The sequence below is a fragment of the Phycodurus eques genome, chromosome 8 (assembly GCF_024500275.1).
Source record: "Phycodurus eques isolate BA_2022a chromosome 8, UOR_Pequ_1.1, whole genome shotgun sequence".
Lineage (NCBI taxonomy): Eukaryota > Metazoa > Chordata > Actinopteri > Syngnathiformes > Syngnathidae > Phycodurus > Phycodurus eques.
This window is the reverse complement of record NC_084532.1, coordinates 7433554-7446482: the sequence shown is the minus strand read 5'-3', so window position 1 is coordinate 7446482 and position 12929 is coordinate 7433554. Positions and strand designations below refer to the sequence as shown.

General features: G+C 42.1%; 1 protein-coding gene across 2 annotated transcripts in view; it reads right to left on the bottom strand.

Annotated features, from left to right (window-relative positions):
• Positions 1-1713: 1713 nt before the first annotated feature.
• The window catches only part of dnai3 (dynein axonemal intermediate chain 3), a 28961-nt gene continuing 17745 nt past the window's right edge, over positions 1714-12929 (bottom strand). For both annotated transcript variants that reach the window (XM_061683953.1, XM_061683952.1), the window contains exons 15-22: positions 12198-12297; positions 10647-10762; positions 9746-9806; positions 9426-9568; positions 9124-9331; positions 7603-7694; positions 7223-7336; positions 1714-1826 (exon numbers count right to left, since the gene is read on the bottom strand). In XM_061683953.1, the coding sequence (XP_061539937.1) occupies positions 1716-1826; positions 7223-7336; positions 7603-7694; positions 9124-9331; positions 9426-9568; positions 9746-9806; positions 10647-10762; positions 12198-12297 (945 nt within the window). In that variant the 3' untranslated portion in view covers positions 1714-1715. The remainder of the gene's footprint in view (positions 1827-7222; positions 7337-7602; positions 7695-9123; positions 9332-9425; positions 9569-9745; positions 9807-10646; positions 10763-12197; positions 12298-12929) is intronic.

The window sequence follows — 12929 nt, the reverse complement described above, 5'->3', positions numbered from 1 at the left end:
AACAATTTGTCTGACTTTATATTTTTTAAATTATGCCAAGAATATTACTGTGAGACAGTTGTTGCAGTATAATATGAAATAGGATAAATTAATTTGGCATACTGTTAAATTGCATAACATAATTATCGCTTTATAATTAAATAAATTATAAATACATTAGGGCATAAATATTTTTTATTTTAATGTATTTCTTAAGGGTTTGGCTCTGTCGTAGGTGTTCGCCACTCAACACTTAGGTGGCAGCAATGCGCTAAACATGCAGAGTCTGCCGGAATCAAGGAAAAGATGAGAAGACGAAGAAGAATAAACGTCATGTTGAATGAATACAATGCGGTGATCTGTATAAAAATTCTTGAGAATGCCATATTGAGCAAACGCAACTGTCGGGAACCAGTAGCTCAGACAGCGACGGCGGCCCACTGTTACGCTATTTGCGTGATTGCGCACGCAGCAAAGCAAATGCTAACATACACAAGCCACTGAAGCGCTTTCTGTCTGGCCTGTGATCAGCAAACTAGCAACTTGTCATCTTCCTGCCCCATTCACGTAGCGCACACAAATACACAAGCGCTTCAACTGCCAGCACGATCGCGACGCAGCCCGCAACGTTGTTTGGATAACGTTACAGGAGTGGCACTCTTTAGCACGATACATACATTATTACATGCATGCACGCAATAACATGCTTTATCTTCTGATGATTTTACACAGATATGCTTGTCTTTGTTGCAACATCTTTCATGAACATTTTGCAGACTACCGTTCTTTCCAATTGATAGACGTTCCATGACAATTTTTGCGACTACTGTATTTCTTGCTTGCTAGTCGCTAGCATGTCCTCCATGTTGTTTCTGCGCAACAAGAGCTGTGCGGGGCAATGTAATCTCGTGAACTAGCAAAAACATAAAATCAAAGATCTCTGTTTTCCATTTCAAGCATGAATAAAATATTGATCGAATCGAGCATCTCGACATATCGCGCAGCACTATTGGAAGGAGGGAAAGTTCACTTGAAACCCTGGAGCCACTGCTTTGAATATTGAGCATATTAATTTTGATAAGGATTAAATGATTGTTTTTTTTTCTCCTAATCAAGCAAATGTCAATGCTAAATTATTTTTTTTTATATGAAGGAATTTTGTTTCATGTTGAACATCCATCCATCCATCCATTTTCTGAGCCGCTTCTCCTCACTAGGGTCGCGGGCGTGCTGGAGCCTATCCCAGCTGTCATCGGGCAGGAGGCGGGGTACACCCTGAACTGGTTGCCAGCCAATCGCAGGCCACATAGAAACAAACAACCATTCGCACTCACAGTCATGCCTACGGGCAATTTAGTCTCCAATTAATGCATGTTTTGGGGATGTGGGAGGAAACCGGAGTCCCGGAGAAAACCCACGCAGGCACGGGGAGAACATGCAAACTCCACACAGTGCGGGGACGGGGATTGAACCCCGCACCTCAGAACTGTGAGGCTGACGCTCTAACCAGTCGGCCACCGTGCCGCCTAAAGCTAAAGACCACATTACATCAAGTCCCCGTCGGGGAATTGAACCCCGGTCTTCCACTTGACAGGGGGAGATACTGCCATGTTGAACATTTAAGAAAAAAAAAAAAAAAAAAAAAAACCTGTATATACTGTAAAGTAAAAATTGCGTTTTTGCATTATCCTAAAGGTTTATTAAAACAAAGTGCAAAACAAACCATGCCTATTTCATTATGGCGTGAATCCCATGCTTTTAAGGATGCTTTCCTCTAGCACCAGAAAATCATCATACTCCTTCATGTCATCTTGTTCTTCTGTGGGGGTTCCTGGCTTCTCAGGGTCCTTTGGAGAAATAAAAGGAAGCATTAAAACTATTCACAGTCTTATTTGTAAAACATTTTGTATTCACGATTTGGTAAATGCCTTTTCACTTGTATAGGAGTTTTCTACCTTGAAGGAAGTCAAAGCACTTTAACACACTGCTCAGTCACCTGATGACGCAGTATCAGGAGCACACTGGGGTGAATTCAGTATCTTGCTCAGGGACACTTCGACATGGTCACAAGGGTAGGGGGTCGAACCCACCACCTACGCGTTGGGAGAAACCACTCTACCACCTGAGCCATGCTTCATTCTATTGCAAAAGGATGAACGAATTATCCCAAATATCCAAATCAAATTCATCACCAAGTCAGCCTTCTTCTGCCTTTAGCAGACTCCAACCATTACTCACTGACTCTGTCGCCAAGATCCTCATTCATGACCTGATGACTGTCTTTGCCCTCATAACATCAATATCCTGTCTGAGGTGCCTAACAAGGACTTGGGGAAACTATGTAATATGTAAATCAAGTTCTCCCTTGTCATCAGAAACTGTGGATTTCACTCACCTTTGGAACCCCTCCTCATTGAAATCTGTCATACTGTTGCCCTGGCATACAGTACTGTACAGTTGAGACCAGAAATTTACATACATTATATATACCAGAGTGCCTGGAGAAAACCCACGCAGGCACGGGGAGAACATGCAAACTCCGCACGGGCGGGGCCGGGGTTTGAACCCCGGTCCTTAGAACTGTGTGCTCTAACCAGTCGACCACCATGCCGCACATGACCTATAGTCTGACAAAACTAAAATGTACCTGTTTTGCCATAATGAGCATCAGCCATGAAGTAAAAGCTTAGCCACAAATGGGCCTTCCAAATGGACAATGGCCCAAAGCATACTGCCAAACTGGGTACAAAGTGGCTTAAGGATAACAAAGTTATTGTTTTGGAGTGGCCATCAAATGCCTCATGTCAATCCTATGTGTAAGCAAGTCAGCCTACAAACTTGGCTCAGTTACACCCCTTTCTGTCAGGAGGATTGGGCCAATATGCCTGCCAACTAGTGCGAGAGGATTGTGGAAGAATACCCAAAACGTTTTACCCAAGTCATACAGTTTAAAGGCAATGGTACCAAATACTAATGAAATGTAAGTAAACGTCTGACTTTGAAGAAAGTACTATGATGAAAAATTGTTAAAAAAAAAAATCCTCCTTCCATTATTCTGGCATTTAGCAAAAGTAATTAACCTTGTTAAATCATTAATTAATTGTGGCTAATACATTTTTGGGGTTAATTTTCACTGATCACACCCAAGCCTGATTACCTCCAGACCTGTTCATTCAAGAAATCACTGACAGAATCTGTCCCGAGAAAATAAAGTTGAAAAAAAGATCCAAAAAAACTGCAACAAAATGACACGATCCAAAGAAATTCCAGAAAAGTCGAGAAGTAAAGTTATTGACATTTATCAGTCTGGAAAGGGTTACAAAAGCCATTTCTGAAGCTTTAAGATTTCAGCGAACCATAGGGACAGCCATTATCCTCACATGGAGAAAACATGGAACAGTGACTCATCCAGAAGGCCACAAAGGAACTCACGAGAACTACAGGCCTCTCTTGCCTCAGTTAAGGTCAGTGTTCATGACACAACAATAAGGAAGGGACTGGACAAAAATGGCATCCATGGCAGAGTTCCAAGGCAAAAACCGCTAACCAAAAAATAACATAAAGTCTCGTCTTGTGCAAAAAAACATCTGAATGATTCCCGAGACTTTTGGTAGATTATATGGAGTGACGGGATGAAAGCTGAGCTTTTTGGAAGGTGTGTGTCTCGTTACATCTGGCGTAAATATAGTACAGCATTTCAGAAAAAGAACATCATACCACCAGTCAAACATGGTGGTGGTAGTGTGATGGTCTTGGGCTGCTTTGCTCCTTCTGGACCTGGACAACTTGCTGTGATTGATAGAACAATGAATTCATGTTCAGCCATCAGTTTGTGACCTCATGCTAAAGCGCACTTGGGTTCTGCTGTAGGATAATGATCAAAAACACAACAGCAAGTCAACTTCTGGATGGCTTAAAAACACGAAATGAAAGCTTTGGAGTGGCCTAGTCAAAGTCCGGACTTGAATCAGATTGAAATCCAGTGGCATGACCTTAAAAAGGCTAAAAGGCCTGTATAATCGAGCTAGAAACCAGCTTACGAAAGAAATTAACATTGCAAAGAGGATCTATGCAGCAAAGTTGGAAAAACAGTTTAACGCAAACGACTCTAAATCAGTCTGGCATGCATTCCAATCGCTGACTAATTACAAGCGACGATCCCCCCAAGCTGAGAACAATAGCACACTAGCCAACGACTTGAATACCTTCTACTGCAGATTTGAAAAGGACAGTTTCACACCACACACCCACCCGGCCGCACCCGCGACCACAACCACACCTCTGACTTCTGCGTTAACCATCCATGAACAGGATGTGAGACGCATCTTCAAACAACAGAAGATTAACAAAGCGGCAGGCCCGGACCATGTGTCCCCATCCTGCCTCAAAGTCTGCACGGACCAGCTCGCTCCAGTCTTCGCTCAGATCTTTGGAAATGTGCGAAGTTCCATCCTGTTTCAAACGCTCCACCATCATTCCAGTCCCCAAGAAACCTGCAATCTCTGGTCTGAATGACTACAGCCCTGTCGCTTTGACATCTGTGGTCATGAAGTCCTTTGAACGTCTCGTGCTGGACCACCTCAAGAGTGTCACAGGTCCCCTGCTGGACCCCCTGCAGTTTGCCTACCAAGCGAACAGGTCTGCTGATGATGCAGTCAACATGGGACTGCACTTCATCCTAGAACACCTCGACAGTGCAGGGACCTACGCGAGGATCCTGTTCGTGGACTTCAGCTCAGCGTTCAACACCATCATCCCTGAACTCCTTTAAACCAAGCTTCTCCAGCTCAGCGTCTCACCTGCCATCTGCCAGTGGATTTACAGCTTTCTGACGGGCAGGACACAGCAGGTCAGGCTGGGGGAGGCCACCTCATCCACACGCAGCATCAGCACTGGGGCGCCCCAAGGTTGTGTCCTCTCTCCGCTGCTCTTCTCTCTCTACACGAACGACTGCACCTCAGCGAACCCGACTGTCAAACTCCTGAAGTTTGCAGATGACACTACAGTCATCGGCCTCATCAAGGACGGCGACGAGTCTGCATATCAACAGGAACCGGAGCGGCTTGAGCTGTGGTGCGGCCAACACAACCTGGAGCTGAACACGCTCAAGACTGTAGAGATGATCGTGGACTTCAGGAGGCATCCTTCGCCACAGCTGCCCCTCACGTTGTCCAGCTGCCTTGTGTCAACCGTCGAGACCTTCAAGTTCCTGGGAATTACAATCTCTCAGGACCTGAAGTGCGTGACCAACATCAACTCCGTCCTCAAAAAGTCCCAGCAGAGGATGTACTTCCTGCGGCTTCTGAGAAAGCACGGCCTCCCACTAGAGCTGCTGAGACAGTTCTACACAACGGTCATCGAATCAGTCCTGTGTTCTTCCATCACAGTCTGGTTTGGTGCTGCTACAAAAAAGGACAAACTCCGACTGCAACGGACAATCAAAACTGCTGAAAGGATTGTCGGTACCCCCCTACCCACCATTGAGGACTTCCACGCTGCCAGAACTAAGACAAGGGCGTGCAAAATCCTCTCGGATCCTCCGCACCCCGGTCACCAGCTCTTCCAGCTCCTTTCCTCAGGTAGGCGCTACCGATCAATACAAACTAGAACTAGTAGACATTCCAACAGCTTCTTCCCTCTTGCGATCAACTTCTTAAACACCTAACCTATAATTCCATTATAATAAACTGGCAATTTTTTGACTTGAGTTCGTTGTCACATTTCTGTGGGGCCAATTATGTATTACTCGTGCACTCACTGTAGTTGTCTCGCCATGCTGCACTATTTGCATATACTGGCCACTCATGCCAGAGTAGCATCTGCTCCATTTGCACACTGATTGAGGAGTATCTGTAACATTTGCACAACCAACATTGTCCCAGATGATCGCACTACTCGTCACTTTAAACCGCATACACTCCTTGAAGTCTCAGCGCCCTTTGCACAATGGTCATTGCACCGGACTATTGCAATATTAGTCATTCGAACTGCTCTAAGTGCTAGAGGACTCTGGATCTTTTTGCACAATTGTTTTTTGTCAATGTCTTTATGTCTCCAAAGTGCTCTGTAAATTGACTGTCTGTTGTAGTAGAGCGGCTCCAACTACTGGAGACAAATTCCTTGTGTGTTTTGGACATACTTGGCAAATAAAGATGATTCTGATTCTGATTCATGCTTGAAAACACTTAATTTCTGCGGAATTCAATCAATTCTGCAAGGAAGAGTTAGCCAAAATATTTCCACAGAGATGTGAAAGTCTCATTGCCAGTATAGAAAAAATCTTGATTTCAGTTGTTGCTGCTGAGGATGGCCAAACCACATATTAGGTTAAGAGGGCCATTACTTTTGCACATAGGGCCAGGTAACTTTTTTTTCTCCTTAATAAATGAAATCACCATTTAAAAACAGCATTTTAATGTCACTTGGGTTATATTTGTGTGATATTTACATTTTTTTGATGAGCTTAGACAAAGTTGGGAAACTATGCAAAAATATAAGAATTTGAGAAGGGGGGCAATACTTTGTCACTGCAATGTATCTAAACTTCTGGTTTCAACTGTATTATGGCATTAAGCATCCATCCATCCATCCATTTTCTGAGCCGCTTCTCACTAGGGTCGTGGGTGTGCTGGAGCCTATCCCAGCTATCATTGGGCAGGAGGCGGGGTACACCATGAACTGGTTGCCAGCCAATCGCAGGGCACATACAAACAAACAACCATTTGCACCCACAGTCACACCTACGGGAAATCTAGAGTCTCCAATTAATGCATGTTTTTGGGATGTTGGAGGAAACCGGAGTGCCCGGAGAAAACCCACGCAGGCACAAGGAGAATATGCAAACTCCACACAGGCGGGACCGGGGATCGAGCCCCGGACCTCAGAACTGTGAGGCTGACGCTCTAACCAGTCGTCCACCGTGCCGCCGGCATTAAGCATATAGAGACAATTCAAGACTAGAAAGTCCAACCATGCACCAGAGGGTTCAAGAATTAGTGAATAGAAAGTCAATCACTGTCATTTGTCAATAACAGCCCCCCTTAAAGGGGCATTGGATAACTACGTTCATGAATTAAACAATAGATTGGAGAGAACTTCAATACTATATCTACAAGATCAACATTGAACTGGTTCACACCATTAACAGAGTTAATAACTGGCCAAGTCTTCCTGTATATTCTTCCCATGTCTGAATAAAATACTGTAGAGCATGGCAAACTGCTGTCAAGCATCAGAATCTCACCACTTCTTTGTGATCCTCTGATCCCGGTGTCTGGTTTTGCCACACTTCTTGCCTCTTCAAAAGATCGATTAGCCTCTCTTGCTGCTGATCAATGCATTTCCCCACATTCATCTTCTACACACATATGAAAGAGGAAAAAAACAGTATATGTGATGTCTGCATTCATGAGCCGTCAAATAATTGACAAACAGTATGACACAAACATCTACTCATTGTTTATCAACATGGACTTGTCCTGCAAGGCATCGACTCAGTATATACATAAAAAATAATAATGAAACATAAACAAGTCTGCAGTAAAGAAAATTTGGTTTGGCTTTTTACTAAAAATAATATGGAAAAAGGCCATGTTGCTTTTGCATGACTTAAAATTGTCTTACCTCATTCCTGGAAGCAGTGTAGAACACTGGTGGGATTTGAAATACACGGACTATTCCAAGATCATCAGCCACAGCCAGAAAGTGCTGCTTGGCTGGAGTAACATAAAGTCATACAAATAATCGTCCATAAACACTTCTTCAATGAACAAAACTTCTTGCAGCACTAAGGCTGTCCTAATGGCATGAGAACAGAAACAGGTGAATGCAGGACCAACAGCATGCTCACATAACAAAAGGGAACAATTGTCAGATGCAAATTTATGGTAACTGTCACACATACACTCATTACACACGTGCACAGTCAAATGAGTGCTAATATTAAGGAAACGTATGTGTCGAACAATTAGCCATATCATAATGCTTAGTATCGGTTGACACATTCCGCAAGGTGTTTCATTAATCATACTTATATAATCCCCCAACAGGAATTCAACACAATACCCGAACCAGTGTTGTACCTGAATGAGTTCAATGAACGAAAGTTCATGAACTAGTTCATATTTTGAGAAAATGTGAACTGAACTTAATTCCTTTCTGCCTGATGAATGTTATCCATCCATTCTGGCATCAAACAATGGTTTTTAAATGAAAGTTTTATTTTTATTCTAGAGTGCCAGGTTTTGTTAAGGACTTCCAGCATAAAACATTATATACGAGCTTTCATATCTCGGGGATGAACGCCGTATTTGGCAATCGCCATTCGTCTTTACATTCGGCAGGCACGTAGCATCAGCCTGTATGCACAAGGTATGTTCAGGGACACTGCATAAAAGGGAGTGAATATGTTCTTTGGTTGTTTTTGTTTTGTCATTGTAAAAATTGATTACCAGGAAAAATGTGATTTGTGTCAGAATGCTTTAATTAAAAGACTGCGATCACACTGTCATAATATGGAATTTCATTTGTTTTGTAAAATAAGAATAGATGAGATCAAATATTTTGTCAGTAGTCAGCCAGAGCTGCGAGCAATGCGAAGTTATCAATGTCCTTTCACCATCATTCCTGTCATACTGTGTTGTGTGCTTTTGTTGGCACAAAAGTCCTGTTTTTGTTTTAATTCTTCATTTTAAAAGAGACTATTCAAGCAAGTATTTTCTCATGTTTTTGAGATTGTAGGGTGAAAGCTGCGGCTGGCTACTAGTGTGGGACTGAATGGGTGGCAACAATGGGGAAATTAAATGCTCGTATTTTGAGGGTAACAGTCTGACAGCAACATATTGAAAAAAATAAAGAACTATGAAGCAGTTCATTTTTGGACTGGTGAACATTGTTTAAAATTTTGAATTATGAACTATGGACTGAAGTAGTTCATTTTTGGAATGGTGAACTGAAATTTCAACTAGTTTGCGCAAAAGAATGAACGTTCCCAACACTGACCCTAACGATATGGCAACAATATTTATTCATGAGGTAGAGCTTATTATTGCAGTGGTGTAAAACTGAACGAAATCATACTAAGGACTTGTTACGTTGTGGCTTGTGAGTGTATATAAACTGTTGTGATTCCTCACAAATACTCACAGGAGACGGTCCATGGTTTAATGCTGGTTATCTTGCCATTGGTCATGTGTTCTTGCACGTGCACAGCTTCTCCCGTATTTTCCAGAATGTTCCAGACCTCAATTTTTCCATCCCCTTTTCCAACAAAGAAAACTGCCGGCCGGGTCAAAGACCAGCATGCTGAAGTGCATAGACCTTCCAAGCTCGGCAACAGGATAATAGGGCCGTCCTGAAAGTTGGTTTGTAAAATCTTATAAGCCACAAACAGGGAATGTGAATGAATGTGTAGAGGCCCTTGTTTAGTTAAATTAACAGCTTTTTACCAACACTCCTTCTTTCCAAATGGCAATATTGGAGCTTCCAAATAGTGAAGTTCCAGTCAAGACAATGTCTTTAAAAAAGGGTGAACGCTCTATTGTATTGACCAGGCACGGATGAATTCTGAAAAAATGAAGGGGCTTGGGACCTTGACATAGACAGAAAGAGTTGTTGGTTATCATCCAGCATAAAGTGTGATTGAGTTAACACGTGACAGTTGACATATTGAGAGTCATGTTTAGAACATTTTACCTGGTTCAATATGAAACAGTGGCACTTATGGTTTAAAATATCACAATAATAAAAGAAGGTAGAAATAACTCACTAAGTAGTTGATCAAGGTCATTTCTTTCCATTTTCCAGTCAGTGTAAACAATCTCCCCATCCTGGCAAAAACATTGAAATTATGTACACAGACACCTGTCAAGTATGATTAAATTATTTACGGCAATGATCTTTTGTTTGTCATCCTCCATGAACAAGTAAGTAGCTTGTTGATTAACAACGAGGTGGGCCAACATACAAAAATACAACGTCCCACAAGAGGACCTTGACAGTAGCCAGGGAGCAGACTAGTATCTCTCCAATAACTAGTTGCCATTTTTACAATTGTCTGCAGTGGGACTTGGACTGTGACCCTTCACTTCCAAAGCTCAAGTCTTACAGATGAGCGACTGTCCCCCCAATTGTGGGGTCCACAGTTGTCTTGAAATGTCAATGAAAAAAGAACTGACTATACTATTACAATAGCAATCATGCAAATTACCCTTAGATTAATCTAATCTGGAGGCTAAATAATTCATCCATCCATCCAGTTTCTGTACAGTTTATCCTCACTAGGGTCGTGGGCAGGCTGGAGCCTATCCCAGCGAGAGGTGGGGTACACCCTGAACTGGTCACCAACCAATCGCAGGGCACATAGAAACAAACAGCCATTTGCACTCACATTCACACCTACAGGCAATTTAGAGTCTTCAATTAACCTACCACGCATGTTTTTGGGATGTGGGACGCAACCGGAGTACCCGGAGAAAACCCACGCAGGCACGGGAAGAACATGCAAACTCCACACGGGTGAGACCGGGATTTGAACCCCGGTCCTCAGAACAGTGAGGCAGATGTGCTAGCCAGTCGCCCATCCTGCCGCCGTAAGAGTTTCTTTACATCCTGCCTTTGAACTAATACTGCTTTTGGCTGAGACTAAATATGGATTGAGGAATAATTACCTGTGTTCCAATATAAATCATGGTATTTATGTCTGGCAGAGGTGTTTGTCCTTTGGCTGAGGGCATTTGTAGCTGACTGTAGTCTGCTGATACTGCTGAGCCATCACCACCATTTTCTTGAACATCACAAATTCATTGTAAGGTTTGGGGGGGGGGGGGGGGGGGGGGGGAATAAATAAAAATTTTTTTAAAAAGCATCTCATGGACTTTTAATCAGTAACTTGTTGAGAAATGTAATGGACGCACAATAATTTTTAAACGTTTCAGTGTTTGAGGGAAACTTTTAAAAACAAATGAGAAAAAGATTGGGTTTCCATGTGGATGGAGCCTAACTTCCTGCAAGTATATCAGCTCTTTTTCAATTAAACAGTGAAAATGAACTCTGCTTTCCAAAAAATTTGATTAGCCACAGTAATTCATGATTTAACAAAGGGGACACTTACTTTTTCCACACAGGGCCAGGTAGCTTTGAATAGTTTATGTTTTCCTTAATAAATAAAATCACCATTTAAAAACTGCATTTTATGTTTCCTTGGGTTCTTTGTCTGATATTGACATTTGTTTGATGATCTTAAACATTAAATGTGGGGGGGGAAACTATGCAATAATAATAATAATAAGACTTTTTGGAATGTATTTATTCCAGAAGCTACTGTGAAAGGCAGAACCATTAAAAATACATAATTTACTCAGTTACTCAGTACTTGAGTCGTTTTTTTTTCATTTAGTACTTTCTTACTCTTACCCAAGTAATTATTTTGAGGACTACTTTTTGCTTTTACTTGAGTCATATTATTCTAAGGTAACAGTACTCCTACTTGAGTACAATATTTAGCTACTCTACCCACCTCTGATTATCACCCAGTAGCTTGCCATAAAAAGCTGAACAAAATCAATGAACCTATATGAGGTTAGAATTAGTCTGCACAAACAATTAGCAACTCATCTCTAACTATTAGCATACATCAAATCAGATTGTAGCCTACATCTCACTGAAGAAGTGACTATCCGCTTTTCCCAGTCAGGGGTCGCCGCCACAGCGAGTCACTTGCATGATTTTTGCCTGACATAACCCAACCATTTTAATCCGGACTTTAATCAACCCATGTACCAGTTAACTTCACAAACTCGTTTTTAACTGCACATGTGCACATGAAATTAATCAACAAACAATATATGATATGATACATACAGGCTTTGCTTCTGCAGGAGTTACTAAAGTCTCTTACTGCACGTGGAGGCGTTGGCCCTCCACGGCAATCTTTTTTTTTGTCCTCTCTCAGCTTCGTGTGTGTCACGTCATGCGAGTCTGAGCACTTAACAGTTCTACAGTGCTCACGTCAAAATAAAGGCAGAGTTCCAAAATAAGAGCCTTTATGTATAAATGAACTAAAACTTCCCTGATGGCCAGAACAATGCCTGCGGGCCAGAGTGGATAAAAAAATATTATCTTATATAATGCATACTGACTGTCGAATGTTTTTTAACTGACCGAGGGGAAATGAAGATCGAGCAGCCTCAACAATAAAAATTCATAACTCTCACTCTCACCTGAGATTGTGGTGCTGTTAATTATATTATTGGTGTAGGGATAAAGGCTGAATCTTATTGGGGCATAATCTCCGTTCCGCTCCATGTTTACCAAGGGAACCTAAAACATGAAAAAACTTGTAAATTAATTATGTTTTTGCCTCTTTTCAGCAACTTTCAGATAGATTTTCACTCCCTAAACATTTTTTTTTTTTTTTACACTTACAAGTCTGAAGTTTTGTTAGTGACACCTTTCCTGGGTTTCCCAATTAAACTCAATGTGAAAGGCCCACGCGGTGCCATCTAAGGACAACGGCAGTCCAGTGCAACCAATGCCGACCGTGCCCAAATTTGGAATTGCTGACGTAGCAGCATAACAGGAAGTGGAGAGGCTTTCCCTGGTCCGTAGACTGCAACTGTGCAATATGTATTAGTCATTATTGCAAAAGAAAGCCGTGGCTTTGCTTATTTTAAGGAGGTGGAGGTGATGCAGCAGTGAAAAAAGGGGAAGCGTGCATCCCATACTAATTTCAGGGCAGGATCTCGGGGAGTTGAAACTCGCTCGTGAACTACAGTTCCACGAAGAGTGCTTCAAGGTGTATTTCAGGCCAAGCAGCAATTTGAAAGCCTGCAGAGACGTTTCAATATATCATTTTTCTATTGTCCTAAAGCTCGGGATAGTGGGACACTATATTTATTATGACTTCCACCATTTTCCCCTTGCCGTTTGCAGTACAAGTCTGCCAAAATAGC